This window comes from Nansenia antarctica, assembly GCF_963989245.1.
Source record: "Nansenia antarctica genome assembly, chromosome: 15".
NCBI classification, from domain to species: domain Eukaryota; kingdom Metazoa; phylum Chordata; class Actinopteri; order Argentiniformes; family Microstomatidae; genus Nansenia; species Nansenia antarctica.
Window position 1 is genome coordinate 22,596,938 of NC_137685.1, and position 14,947 is coordinate 22,611,884.

The 14,947-nt window shown below is 43.9% G+C and overlaps 1 protein-coding gene across 1 annotated transcript; it reads right to left on the reverse strand.

Moving 5' to 3' along the window:
• Window positions 1-272: 272 nt before the first annotated feature.
• txnrd3 (thioredoxin reductase 3) lies at window positions 273-14,947 on the reverse strand. Its single transcript, XM_080545465.1, has 16 exons — window positions 14,666-14,947; window positions 13,793-13,853; window positions 12,665-12,780; window positions 11,575-11,682; window positions 9,193-9,265; window positions 8,813-8,932; window positions 8,282-8,424; window positions 7,326-7,441; window positions 6,368-6,593; window positions 5,940-6,032; window positions 5,498-5,574; window positions 4,186-4,342; window positions 3,776-3,883; window positions 3,079-3,174; window positions 2,445-2,579; window positions 273-1,983 (listed from the first exon to the last, which is right to left on the reverse strand). Exons 1-16 carry the CDS (start codon window positions 14,780-14,782, stop codon window positions 1,921-1,923), a joined length of 1,809 nt encoding a protein of 602 aa, XP_080401591.1. The 5' UTR covers window positions 14,783-14,947; the 3' UTR covers window positions 273-1,920.

Consider the following 14,947-nt stretch of genomic DNA (forward strand, 5'->3'; position numbering starts at 1 on the left):
CCTGTAAACCTGCCATTGATGTTTTGCATGCATACGATTACACCATAAACCCTTTTGAAGCAACCAGACGTTCGTCACTTTTGTAACTTGATTTGTAACTACAACGAACAGGCATGTCTGGAGTCTGCCGACTGATAGCTCGAATACTTCAGAGCCAGAGGTTGTCTTTTTCAACCTTTCAATAGGGCCTAAACCATTGTTGTCAGAACAAATAATACATAAAACATGCATTTCAACATTTCAGTGAGAAAATCAAAGATTTCGCAAAAATAACCAGCTTTTACATACTTTTTATTAAAGTCTTGGAAGATAATTAAAGTAGAAACAGTGATATGATACCAGTGAAGCAGTAGGGGTCACCGCTCAATGACAGTAGTTTCAGTAAGGAGAGTCTCATAAATACTGTGCTCTACAAGACTGGATACATCTGACATACGTGTAATGCAGAGGCAAACAAACAGCATGAACAAAACCGATACAAATAAGGTTTCATTTGAAATTCTCCACTTAAAACGTTTGAACCCATTTTTCTCTGAGAACAAAAAACATTCAGTACAGTCCGTTGTGTAAATGTATAATTCATTCTTCAAAGTCTAACGGTTAGAACTGAAAGTCTATTCCCAAGCAGCAGCACACACCAGGTCTCAATGACAGAGCCGGATCAAGGCCAGGAGGTAACTTTGATAAACACTCAAACGTGGTTCGAAAGAGAATCAAAGTTGCCGTGTCAGTAATACCATGCCTGATTAAAATGGGTCTTTATACCTTACCAAGGAAGTACAGGAGTTGTTTAGGGATATCGATTGACATTAGCTTATTAACTCATAACATGATCCTGACCTTTTTTCGTCAAATACTTCCCAGATGTGAGTGGTATCTGATTCTGAGCCCTGTTCTCGACTTTGACAGTATGCACCTTTTTTTGGTAAAGACTTTGGTAGAAGTTTGAACAGAGAGCTGTCTTTAATCTAAGGCTGACAACCCCGGACGTAGAGAAGCAGCAAGGTTGAGCGACACAATGAGCGATGTTGAGTAAACACATTGCTTATAGCCACACATAAAACCTCAATTCTTTTTTATATATATTTTTAAAGAGAAATAATGCCTGGAATGTTGATGGCTTGACAGAAAAGAGACGTGATGACAAAAGTAAAGATAACATGTTAGACATAATATTTCACTTCTACCAAAGTACACTGACCATGCATTAGAACCACACACTGGATCAGAGTTCAGAACATTATATCGGTTCAGTCAAACTCCAGTCGTGTGACAGCAGTTACCATCTTTTATACTCCAGGAGTCTTCATACGTGAGAGTGTGTGTGTGTGTGTGTGTGTGTGTTTGTGTGTGTGTGTGTGCGTATGTGCGTATGTGTGTGAAAAGTGTTTCATGTTGGGGAGTTGGACGAAGGGTTAGGTACACCCTGGTGCCTTCAAAAGAGGAACATCAGTCCTCGCCCACCTCAGAAGAAAGGTTACGGGCCAGAACGTCAAAAACAGCGCTTACATCCAGAGATGTGGCACTCCTCTGAGGAAGACACGCCAGGTGCCTTTTAAAAAAACATCAGCAGAGTAACCCCGCTGTTTAGCAGGCTGTCCCATAGGAAACCACCTCACCTCCTCTTATCCTCACATTCACCTCATATCTGTGCTACAGGTCCCTCTCAGTGCAGTTTTGGGCTCAATTGTTAAACATTGACCCAGTTTACCCCCACCCCTATTCCCAATGAGTGGTTTTGTAAGTTGAGAATTCAACTTCCCGCATCCTCTTGTTGGTTTTCCTGAGAAATTATTGGTTGTCTAGAATCTGGAGGGGGCCATGTTCACACAGAGCTGAAAGGCTTAGAGTGAGGGGGAGAGAGATGGAGAGATCTAAGATGGAGGACAGGACAGCCCGCTAAACCAGCAGGGTTTAACCTCAGCAGCCCGATGCTGTGATGCTGCCGCCTGAGCTCTTGGTCACCTCCATGGTGGTGAAGATCTGGAGGAGAAAGAAGAAAAACATCTGTCACTTTTTTTTTTTTTTGTCACTGGTTATCAGAAAGTCCCAAGTTTAAATCCCACCTGGGAACACCACTACTAGTGTGCCCTTGAGTAAGGCACTTAGTTACACCTAAGTTACTCCAGGGAGACTGTCCCTGTCATCTCTAATTGTAAGTCACTTTGGATAAAAGCGGCTGCTAAAAATAAAAAGTTAAACTTTACCCTACATCGTCATTAGATTAGGCAGAGAGCCATATATATATATGTACCGAAAACATACCGAACCGTGACATCAAAACCGCGGTACATACCGAACCGGAATCTTTCGGTACCGCTACACCCCTAATATTAATATATACATATTTAAATAAATAATAATAATAATAATAAATAGTTAAGATATCCATCGAGTGAAGCTCTATCAGATCCACAAAGGGGCATTAAGACGAGGGCATTTACCTCAGCACAGGTGGGATGGATGCCGATGGTGTTGTCCAGCTGCTCTTTGGTCAGGCCACACTTCATGGCCGTGCCGTAGCCCTGAGTCACCTCTCCAGCGTTGGGACCCAGGTAGTGGAACCCAATCACGCGGTCCTGCCCACACAGAGAGAGAGGAGGAAAGGTTAACGTTGCCTCTTGGCTAGAGACAGATTTAGAGCATTGTCTTACCCTAGAAGACAGACAGCCGTATCTGTACTACCATTTTATTAGACAGCGCGCATTCTCATTCCTATCAGCCAACCGATGGCCGATGAATCTCCTTGAAACCATCCAATTGTAAAATTAAATTTCAAACAGACTAAATAAGACATTACACCGGATTCTTTGTACTCAAACCGGCTTTCTACATTTACAGTTTTATTCTGCAGAGACCATTGACAAAAATAATAATATATATATATATATATATATATGTTCGCAGCCCTAGAACATATACAATATTGGCTCTGCACAGGGCACAAGCGATCTATGAGGAAGCACTTTCGACATCCCTGCCAACTCACAACCAGAGCAACGCGTGACGTAGGTATCTGGTGTGCAAGCACTGGAGACATGAACACACTTAGCCTGGACAGTTGATGGATGATCTTACATTGTCCAGTTTATTGCAGATGATCTTGGAGTAGCATTTGTTGTTGTCCCTGTTTGGGACGGTGAACTCCAGAGGCCAGAACAGACTGTGGTACACCTACACAGGCAGGAAGGGACATGTGTTAACAGACTGTGGTACACCTACACAGGCAGGAAGGGACATGTGTTAACAGACTGTGGTACACCTACACAGGCAGGAAGGGACATGTGTTAACAGACTGTGGTACACCTACACAGGCAGGAAGGGACATGCGTTAACAGACTGTGGTACACCTACACCGGCAGGGAGGGACATGCGTTAACAGACTGTGGTACACCTACACCGGCAGGAAGGGACATGCGTTAAGGTGAGCTCTGGCATCCACATTGGTGTTCTTAATGATTGACAAACATACTTAAAAGATAAAAAAACACAAGCACCCATAGAGTTAACCCGAGAGTTATATCACTGAAAAAAAAACACACACACAAACAGCATCAGAGCATCAGAAAGCACGTCAGTCACACTCGGGGTTGTGAACACTGTCTTTAAATCGCTGTTCGGTTGGAACTTGGGAGCTGGTGGTGAGTTCATTAATAGGTGCCGTGTTCAATGGCACTTGAAATCCCATCCCAGCGTGATGATACAAGAGTGGAACACGGACTGTGAGGGAGGGAGGGAGGGAGGGGGGGAGAGAGAGAGAGAGAATGGGTCTTACCTCCAGGTTGTCCTGGCCGTACAGCTCGATGGCCTTCTCTTCAGGGAGCCCACAGGAGCCGTACTCCATGGGGGTGAACACTGTGGTCGGCACGTTCACGTAGTCACACTGGAGATGACAATAAAATAAAAGAATAATAATTGTTTATTGCCATGCAATCATTTTGTCAGTCAATTGAATTCTGCTTTTCAATTTGAGTAATCAGGGCTTAAAACAAGGTTAAACCACGGTTCATTAATACTATTTGTCTCTTTTTTTTTGAGAGAGAGAGAGAGGGGGGGGGGGGAGAATTCAAGCACTTTCAATGACCCATGTCAATTTTCAAAAACTTTTAAGGCCTTGATTTTCTTTTCTCAAATTCACAAACTTTCAAGGATTTCATGGAACCGTGGGAACCCTGGTCAGGTTACCTTGAGAGAGCCTCCGGCAAAGAGCCGCCGGGCCAGCAGCTTGCCGGCCTGGATGGCCACTGGCGTCAGCTCCCACTTGCCCTCCAGGATGTCTCCGATGGCGTAGATGTGAGGCACGTTGGTCTGCTCCTCGTCGTTCACCGGGATCTTACCGTTCCTGTGGGGGGAGAGAGAGGGAGCGATTGAGAGGGGGGGTAAAGGAGGAGGAGGAGGAGGACTGGGAAGGTGCAGCTTAGCGTTTAAGAGATTTGATAGAATCAGTCACATTGTTCAGTCTCCCAAAAATACGCTGCCGTCACACAGAGTTTGATGGCGGTGCGAGGGGCGCAATCTCTCACTACCGTCTTCTGTTTGTTTTAAAAAAAACGCACGGGTCAATCTGTTCATCTTACTGCGACATGAGCCCTGCAATTTCACAGTGCATAATACCATCACAACATCTGATTAGAAACTGAAAGATCATGATGGTCAGGAGAACAGGCCTGGGCGGGGCTGGTTGTCTCTCATCACGGGTGATACAATGGTTAGGGCTGGTTGTGTATGTCATCATGGGTGATACAATGGTCAGGGCTGGTTGCAAATGCTCCTCAGTGAACAATGGAGACAGAATCAGGATCAGAAATCACCAATGATGAGCAAATGATGAGGTCAGAACAGGGTGTGCCTCGTCTAAACACACACAACCATTTTCAGTGGATTGCAGCATGATGAATAGCCAGAGGATATCACGCGATAACAATTAACTATGCTTCAAGTCGTGCAAATAATTAGAAATGTTATGTTTATTCATTATAACACCCCGCGCCCTCCTCCCAGCTAATGTAACTCAACCTAAGGGAAACCCCCGGGAACCCAGTGCATCTTAAGCCGTGTGATGGCTCATGGAAATGCTAGTGGGGTCATATGACTGAAGCATAGCACACTCTTAAGCCTGGCTCATGCGCTTGTTAATCCTTATGGCCTTCTGTAGAGCTCACCCATTCAGAGTGACACCCCCATGTTCGATGGTATATAAAGAAGCCAGAACACTTGAGACACGAGCGTCCCAAAGTGAACCAGGCACACACACCCATGTGGTGAGCCGTGGGTAGGCAATAATGCTGAATCACCATGACTGGAGTCTTAAAGGTACAGGCACGCACACACACACACACACACACACACACACACACACACACACACACACACCTCCTGTCCCTACATCTCCTTGGTGACAGTAGTGTTTGAATGGATGAATAAAAGAGAAGGAACAGAGAGAGAGAGAGAGAGAGAGAGAGAGAGAGAGAGAAAAAAAAAAGAAAAAAAAACTTACTTGGGGTTGACTTTGACCCCAGCTTGTTCCAGACCGATCTTGGCGGTGCAGGCGTCCCGACCCACAGCTACCAGCACCTGGAGGACAGGGAGGACAGGGAGGACACCTGCTTAACCATGAGGCTCCTGGCTAGGGAAGCACATTCAGCTCCTATGGCAACAGTACCTACATACTAGTTTCATATTGGACCACAATATATATATATGTTACGGTATATGTGGGAAAACGGTACGTGGGAAAACTAGGGTTAGGGTTAGGTGCTAGGGTGCTACGGTTAGGGGTAGGGTTGGGGTTAGGATTACGGTTAGGGTTAGACATGCCAGCATGTACCAAGTCGACGTAGCACCTAACCGTAACCCTAGTTTTCCCACATGTACCGTATTCCCACATGTACCGTAACATATATATATACAACATTATATATTTTTAGGGAGATTCGTACGGTGTTGTATTCTTCCTCGAAGATCTCGTCATTCTCTGTAGACTTGGCCGTGACCTTCAGCCTCCCTGGAGTCCCGGCCTCCAGCTCCTCCACCTGACACACACACACACGTAAATAAAAGTAGCTGTAATCCAAATAAAAGTCTTCCAGGCAACTTCCCGAAAAGCCTTGTTTAGGTTTTAAACCACATTGTGTTACTTTGAACCACATTCAGTAAACATACAAGACAATATCCCCTCAATGGTTTGGTTTAAACTGGTGGCAAGAGTTGAACTCTTCCCGATGGCGAGATATTACATAACTTCCCACATGAAGACAGAGCAATTCATCCGAGGCGTTTTCCGAGTCATAAAAAGTAATGGACCCTCCTTGATTGCCACACAGCTGAGGAACGCTTAAAGGGCGCAGAAGGTTTCATTCTCTCTCACCTTGACCGGGACGTGCTTCCGAAGGAACTTGACCCCGTGCTCCTCCATGTGCTCGCCGGCGCGGTTGGCCATGTCCTGGTCGAAGCCCCTCAGGAGGATGGACCGCACCATGACCGTCACGTCCAGCCCCAGGCCCGCCAGGAACCCCCCGCACTCCAGGGCCACGTAGGACGCCCCGATCACCAGGGTCTTGCCGGGGCAGTAGGGCAGCGAGAACAGGTCGTCGCTGCAGAGACACAGACACACAGACACACAGACAGACACACAGACAGACACACAGACAGACACACACACAAGAAGCTCAGCCAGAGTAGGAATCATCTCCAATAAACCCATAATGCTTTTGAAAAGAAAGACAAGCCATAAATCCAGGCCACTTGTGTTCAGACTTTGCTGTTTTTAATTGATTTGATTTATTTAACCAGGAGGTCCCTTGAGATTAAAATCTCTTTTTCGAGGGAGACCTGGCCAAGAAAGCACGCCAGTACAGGTACAAAGTTACCCCCTCCCCCCTTATTTAGTCATAATACAACATCTACATAAGAATGGTCCATTACAGGGGAGGTAGTCACATGGGTGGTCACCAGGGCCGATACCTGAGTCATGTGGGTTAGGCCACTATCTTAGATACATCTGTGCTTAGACAGATACGGGCAAGAATGTGTGTGGGTGTGTGTATGGGTGTAAACGCTTACAGAGAACAAGCTCTGATGACATTTTAAATAAAATAAAATAAAAACACCCAAATTGTTCCTCAATGATCACTGTGCAATAATGAGCTGTAAGACAAGGCTCCTCCCCTCAGTGGAAGTCAGGGTAATTGGATGGAGGTTAAAAGCCTGCTATGTACTTGGTCTTCAGGGACGCTTGTATGTGTGTGTGTGTGTGTGTGTGTGTGTGTGTGTGTGTGTGTGTGTGTGTGTGTGTGTGTGTGTGTGTGTGTGTGTGTGTAACACACCTGGTGATGCAGTACTCCTTGTCTCCGGGGATGCCCAGGTAACGGGGCCGCTCGCCTGTCGCCAGGACAAACTTGGCCGCCGTGTGGAAGGTCTCCTTCCCTCGCTTGGTCGTCGCCTGCAGACAGAGGAGGAACAGATGATGTTCCTCTATGGTGAACCACGACAGGCCAGAGTGTCAACACCACACTGCCCGAGAGTCCAGGGGGCTGTTCCACGAAGCACGATTAGAGCTAATTTAGAGTTGGTTTGATAATTCGCAATAATTTCAGGTCGAGTTCTGTTCCATGAATGTGGCTCAAATAATTCAGTGTTTGGTTGCTATGCAACCAATCCTTCAGAACAGCTGCTGTAGGCTCACCAGTCACCACCCTGGATGACACACCTTAATGCATGTCCCTGACACGCACTGGATTTCACTTTCATTTTGCTAGCTTAGTTTTTAGTCACTTTCACATGGTTATTCCTGCAGGCAGTTAGCGCCAGTAGCTAGTTGCCTTTGAGTAGCGACACATTAGCTATTTCTGAGGCACACAACAACAATGTCAATTGCAAGATTGACTTTTCCCTCTTGTATATCTGTTACACTGAACACTTTGAGAAAAAACGGGAAGATAGACCCGACGTCAGACAAAAATAAACAGTAAATTTTGATGCGGTATCGTCATTTCATGAAAAAGCTAGTTTTTCCTATGACAACCTGTCTTTTCCGCTCAAATGTTAAAGTAGAGAGTGATATATTTTTGTTTAAGTGATTTTACCTTCCATGGTTTAAGTATTGAATGCTTAAATTACTTAATTGTAAGAATGAAAGTGACTGCTGCCCGCAGGCACTATAGTAAAATACAGAACGGCCGTCGATGGCCACTATGGGGTCTAGAGGGTTAGTGAAATGAAAAAGGTAATATTCATAGAGTGCCCATTAGAAGCATAGCGGTGGTTAGACTAGGTTGCTGACCTTGATTTTATGGGGCTCGACGAACTCTGCGTAGGAGTTGACGTAGTTGACCTTCTTGTCGCGCAGTGCTACCCTGTAGCCCCAGTTCAAGGAGCCAATGTAGTTGTTCACACCCGTCTTCATCGTTTCCCAGTTGTGCTTCACTAAAGCAGAGAATGAGAGTGTCAACAATCACTACAACACACGCCAGGTTCCAAGATTAGAATCGCTATATAAAGTGAAACCATTTTTACTTCATAGTCGTTAAGCAACAAAAACAACAACACTGTTTTAGCACGGTTAGGTGCTAAAAAAGTTACGATTGTTACTCTGAGGCAACATATTATTGAAAAACAAGGACATAGGATTGTAAAGTGACTTGCAATCATGCAGCGGATTGAGAGGTCAACAGTCTTTTAAGTTTATATTCTAAAATTCTAAAGTAGTCCATCTAAGCTTCTAAAACAATTCCCTAAGAAATAATTACAATTGCACATCTCTTCATCTTCCAGTTGACCTTTAACCCAGGACAGTCGGCGCCACCCCTCTTACCGGACTCCTCAAACTCCCAGCCAAACTTGCGGGCGTCCTGCACGGCCATCCCGAGGAGGGCCGTCTGGTGCATCAGCTTCTTGGGGATGCAGCCCACGTTCACGCACGTGCCCCCCAGACCTGGCCGAGACGTGGACACACACATTCATCTAAACACTTTCTTTGGAACAACAATGAAAGATTGGTAATACAAAAGAATCTCTCCCCGCACTAAATAAGTCATGAATGCAGCGTTCAGCCATTCTTCTCATCATCAAGGGTTAACCGCTGTCCTTCAGGATGTCATAGACAAGGCTTATTCCAGAACTTATTTGCCAAGTGTCACCAGATGTAAAGAGTGAAATGAGAGTGAGCAGGAGAGAGGGGGGGGGGCTACTTACCCCAGGTATTGCCTTTCGGGGTGGGCACCACATAGTCCAGCACCAACACCTTCTTCCCAAGCACGGCTGCTTCCTATCCCAAATAGAAGCAGAACAGGGCCACATACGTTGATGAAACATCATTGAGACAATTACTGTTTAACTAGCTCAGGTCATGCATTGGTTGTCAATTCAGAATTGACAACCAATCACAGATTTTTAACTGTGATATACAGCTCTGGAAAGAATTAAGAGACCACTCCAAATATGTCTTAGATCCCATGTATGGCAGCCATTCCATTCCAGTGTCTTGAATTCTAACACAGGCACACCTCCTTCTACTTAGTGAGGTACTGATTAGGTGATGACCTGCAAAAACAGTGCTAGTAGTACCTCAAAAGTAATTGGAATCAAAAAAGAACTACTGTCTGACCATGCCCAAAGAGTTGAGTAAGGAAAAGAAGGGTTTAATTCTGGTTTTACTGGCAGAGGAATACAGTGAGCGTCAGGTTGCTTCCATCCTTAAAATGTCAAAGATGGCCTAAGATCAAGGTCAAGCAGCGGACATCAAACATCAAAGCTTTGGGGACAACAAAACTACAGACCAGCAGAGGGCAACGACTCTCCACTGACCAGGGATGACCGCCAACTCATTCAAATGTCACTCAACAAAGTGACCTACAAAAGGAATGGGAAACAGCAGCTGGGGTAAAGTGCAAGGCGAGGAGGAAGGTTGGAAACAGGCTCCTAGGGGCAGGGCTGAAGTCGTGCAAAGCTAGAAAAATGAATGAGAAGCAAAGAAGAGCCAAGCTGAGGTTTGCAAAAGACCATAAAGATTGGAGTACGGTCACCTTCTCTGATGAGTCCAATTTACAGCTTTGCCCAACACCTGGTCGTCTAATGGTTAGACGGAGACCTGGAGAGGCCTACAGTGCCACAGTGTCACTCACCCACTGGGAAATCTGGTGGAGGATCTGTGATAATCTGGGGGGGCTTCAGCAAGGCTGGAATCGGGCAGGTTTGTCTTTGTGAAGGACACATGAATCAAGCCACGTACAAGGTTGTCCTGGAAGAAAAATTGCTTCCATCTGCTCTGACAATCCCCAACTGAGGATTGTCCTACTGGAAAAAACAATGCTGCATGCCAAACAGCCAGTTCAATCATGGTGTGAATGGAGGACCACCCGATCAAGATGCTGTCATGGCCAGACCAATCTCTAGACCTGAACCCCATTGAAAACCTCTGGAATGTGATGGAGGACGATGGATGGTCACACACCAGCATAAAAAGCTGAGCTGTTTGACTTTTTGCACTAGGAGTGGCATCAAGTCACGCAACAGCAATCAATGTGAAAGACGCATGAAAGCTATGATTGAAAATCAGGGTTATTCCACCAAATATTTCTGAACTTAAACGAAATCATTAGTACTGTGTACAGGGTATATACAGGAAGCTTGAGGTTAATTTCAATACCTTTCTAAGACTTTTTAAAGACCTTGTCAATAATTTTCCAGACCTCACCGCCACTTCGAGCTGTAACCGTTTACATCAGTGACACCTTTAACTTAACAGTTTTAGTTTGCAATAGACTAGACCACTATCATACAACAGAATTTCCGGTTCATCTTTCTTTTTTTAATAAAACGAATACATTTGACTAAAAGTTTTTAGGACTCAAACTCTTTGGACAGAGTCTAATTCAGAAAAAGATTCAAGACCTCATGAAACCGTGATAAGACTTTTTAATACTTAAGGGTCTTGATTTATCAACTTTTAATATTTTTCAAGACACCGCGGATACCCTGTGTGTAGTATAAAAATGAATATGAACTGGTTTTCTTTGCATTATTTGAGGTCTGAAAACACCGCATCTTTTTTTGTCATTTTGACCAGTTCAATCTGCAAATAAGTTAATTTTCTGCAAATAAATGCTCTAAATAACATTATTTTTATTTGGAATTTGGGAGAAATGTTGTCAGTAGTTTATAGAATGAAACAAAAATAGGTCAAAAGAAGGTGAATCCTCCATACGTCAGAGATCAGAGGTTGTGCTTGTTTGGAGATCTGTGACATTTACATTCACGGCATTTAGCAGACGCCGTATTCCAAAGAGACTTACAATCTATACATTTGACTAAGCAAGTGAATCGTCAATTCACCAGTCGTAGCAGGAAGAGTAATCTAGCTCAGGCCAGGGGCCATTGGCAATCGTCGTGATCGAAGAAGAAATAAATAATTATTATTTTTACTTTTTTAATAGACACTGGAGAAACAGTACAAGGGCGGGGGGGAGGTAGTGGATGTCTCAGGAGGAGAAGTTAAGGTGTAACCTGAAGAGATGGGTCTGCAGTCTCCGACAGAAGATGGGAAGTGACTCTGCAGTTCTGAGAGACATGACTCACCTTTGAGCAAGACAGGCCTCCCGAACCGCCCCCGATGACGATGAGGTCGAAGTCATAGACCTCGTTCTCCCCACACAGCATCTGCTGTAGAACGCCATCTTTGTGAGCCTAGGGGGAAGAGAGAGGACTGAGTATCCATGGTGATAGCGATAACCAACCAAGATTTCACAAGTCATTTTTAACATGCTGGGCAAAAGGACAAAATGCTGCAAGAAGGACTCCCACACACACATTCAACTCCCAGAACTGTTTTTATCGCTACTGCTGTATTTTAACAATGGCCATTCATGTTTCCCAGAGTGTTCTATGAGGACAGCACATGTGGTAATGTTGCATTGCATCATCACACTCCAGACGTGTGTTATGCTGGCAAAGGGCCACCATATGCAAGTTACAACCAGTGTTCTAAAGACCAAAACAAAAACACTGCGAAGAGCTGATTGAGTATCAATGTGGGAAGGAGTGGGGACTAGCATTTTTATGTAAATAGCAATTTGGCTGTGGCATTGGGCTCTAACTGCACTTGACTCAAATAGGTCAACTCAACTCTTGCTTTTGGCAAGTGGACAAAAGACGATTACGTTCTATTACGGACCAAGCTCCGGATCTGGGGTGATGGGGCCTTTTCAGCCGCAGCCCCGTCCCTTTGGAACGCCCTCCCCAACCACATCAGACAGGCCAACACCCTCCCAACATGTAAACAGGCCCTCAAAACCCACCTCTTCAAGCTCGCCTTCACCAATTAACCCTCTCCTTCCCATGTGTCCCCAGCACTACCTTAATTAGGCCCCTATACTTTCTTCTATTTACCTTTTGTTTCTTTTTATTATTACTACTAGTTTGTAAAGCGTCTTTGAGTGTCTAGAAAAGTGCTATATAAGTCTAATGTAATATTATTATTATTACAGAGCAGTAAACAAGGAGGAAATACCGAATCAACCTGCAACAAACATGTCTTCATACATAGAATAAAATGTATGATTTGGAGAAACTTTTAAATGTTCACAAATGTCAATTAAGGAAATAAGTCCAATAGGCGAGTTCAAATAGTGAAAATGAGAGAAATTCTAAAGCCTCCACTGCTCCTTACCTGCAGTGTTTTATCACAGCCACCGATGTGAGTCTGGTTGATGAAGACATTGGGCACAGTTTTCTGCCCGGTCATCTCAAGCAGCAGTTCTTGATAGAGATGAGAGGATCCATCCTCTATATAACAATTGGATGTTAGAAGAGTGGACCAATTCACATTAAGTTAGACAGTCATTCCACCATAATGAATATACTCACTTTGTCTGTCAAAGTGCCAAAACCAACATGCTGTTCAACATGTATTAATGTACTTAGTATGCTCTCGAAACAAACACAGCATTTGTGTTTACAATCGCTGCTCTCCTAGTGTAATTACTTGAGTGTGTATTTACACAAGAGCAGCTGTGACGTGAGAGATAAAATGGCCAAGAAGAGTAGAGAGAAGAATGAAAGTGTGTGTGTGAGAGTGTGTGAGAGAGAGAGAGAGAGAGAGAGAGAGAGAGAGAGAGAGAGAGAGAGAGAGAGAAAACACAGAGATATGGTGCCATGCCAAGATATGTCATGGGAGTGACTCAGCACATTTCATGAAGGCCCATAGGTAAAGTTGACAATGCATTTAGTGGTAAAACATGAACATGTTGGCTTGGACAACAATGTTAATCTGTGGAGGGGAGACATCCCATTGGCCTTTCTATGTTTCATTCAACCCATCATGATAAACTGAGTTTAGGGAACTTAAAATATTTATGTTAGATAACCATCCCTAGCTTATACTGATTGTGGGGTCTGAAAGCAACCATACTAAAGATACATTCAAATATGACTGGTGGAACACAAGTTATTTTAGGGTTTGGATATCACCCTTGCACTAGGGATAGCTATAAATAATCAGCATTGACAGCATGACTATGCAGAACTAACCTGTGTACATTTCTGAAGGTGATTGTGCAGTATTACACAAGGCATCTTGTACTTTAAACTGGGACAAAAGACCATTCCACGATGACCCTTTAACTCATGATGGCCAACTTAACTATGGCAAATAGACACTTACATCTTATCTACTTGAAAACAAATATCAACGAAAGCACCTTGCTTATCGCTGATCTCGTGAACCCAAAATATCTTATCACAACCATACAGACAGTACAGCTATGAAAACCATTCATCATGTTATTCTTTTCCTTACCAATTAGATCCAACTCCACCACACTGCACTGCACATTCAGCTCCTTAAACAGGTCCTTCACCTGGAAACAGACCACAAACAACACACGTGCATTAACAGTAGATTCTAATAATATTGAGATAGTTTCAATTCTATGTTTAGTCTACTAAACGAGTTGCGACATGGAATGTTTTAAAGTATGTTTTTTAAATTATGCTGCCTATTGGCAATTCATAAACATTAAAAAAAAAAATACACAAATAACCCAATCATGTCAGTTTTTAAACTATCTTTCATCATTAGCTCAGATCTATGGACAGTAATATTGATCTCACATCCACGGTAACTAAGCTAGTCGTTTGGTTGTGTTAACTCAGCCCAAACAAATGTCAGACTGGTATCAGGTATGTATGTCAAACCATTTAAAGGGAATGAATGGTTTGTTCTGCTAGCTAACTAGTTCACATAGCACCAGGGTTGAACTAGTGATAGTGAAACAGTGATAGCTGCTAACATAGGCTTAAATAGTTTAATAGTTTAAGCAACAAAGGCTTAAATAGTTTAATAGTTTAAGCAACAAAGGCTTAAAGCTAGCCAAGGTAACCACCAGGCCAGTGGTGTCAGCAGGTCATTCAGATCAACGTTAGTTGGCCAAAGTGAGTCGTGCTGTGGGTAGCTAGCTAACTAGCTAAACCAATGTGATGAATTGGAAACAAGTTAAGGGTCTGTGTCTAGCTAGCCATGTTGTTATACAAGAATACAGAGTTTCACATTTGACCGATTCAGCGCAAAACGATGTGAAATTACTATCACCATTACCATTAGCTTGCCTTGAATTAGCTAGCTAAATAGAGTAGGCTACCATGAAAAACCTTTCAACTCTTTCCCACTTACCTTCACACAGAAGGGGCAGTAGCTTTTACTGAATACAACGACTGAGTTTGAATCGATCAGCTCCTTTATTCGAGATTGTATTTCTTTCCGCCCGGTGTCGGTGTCGACGGGAGGCATTTTTATATCTATTTTCCAGAGTATGTCTGTCGTGCTTGTTGCCTGCAAGCTTCAGCTGACCCCGGTGGAGCAGAGAGGAGAGAGGCAGGCAGGGGCGAAACTACCCTCGAACAACACCAACAAATCCAATAACCACCGGTTTCTGGGAGAAGACTGACTGGTTTA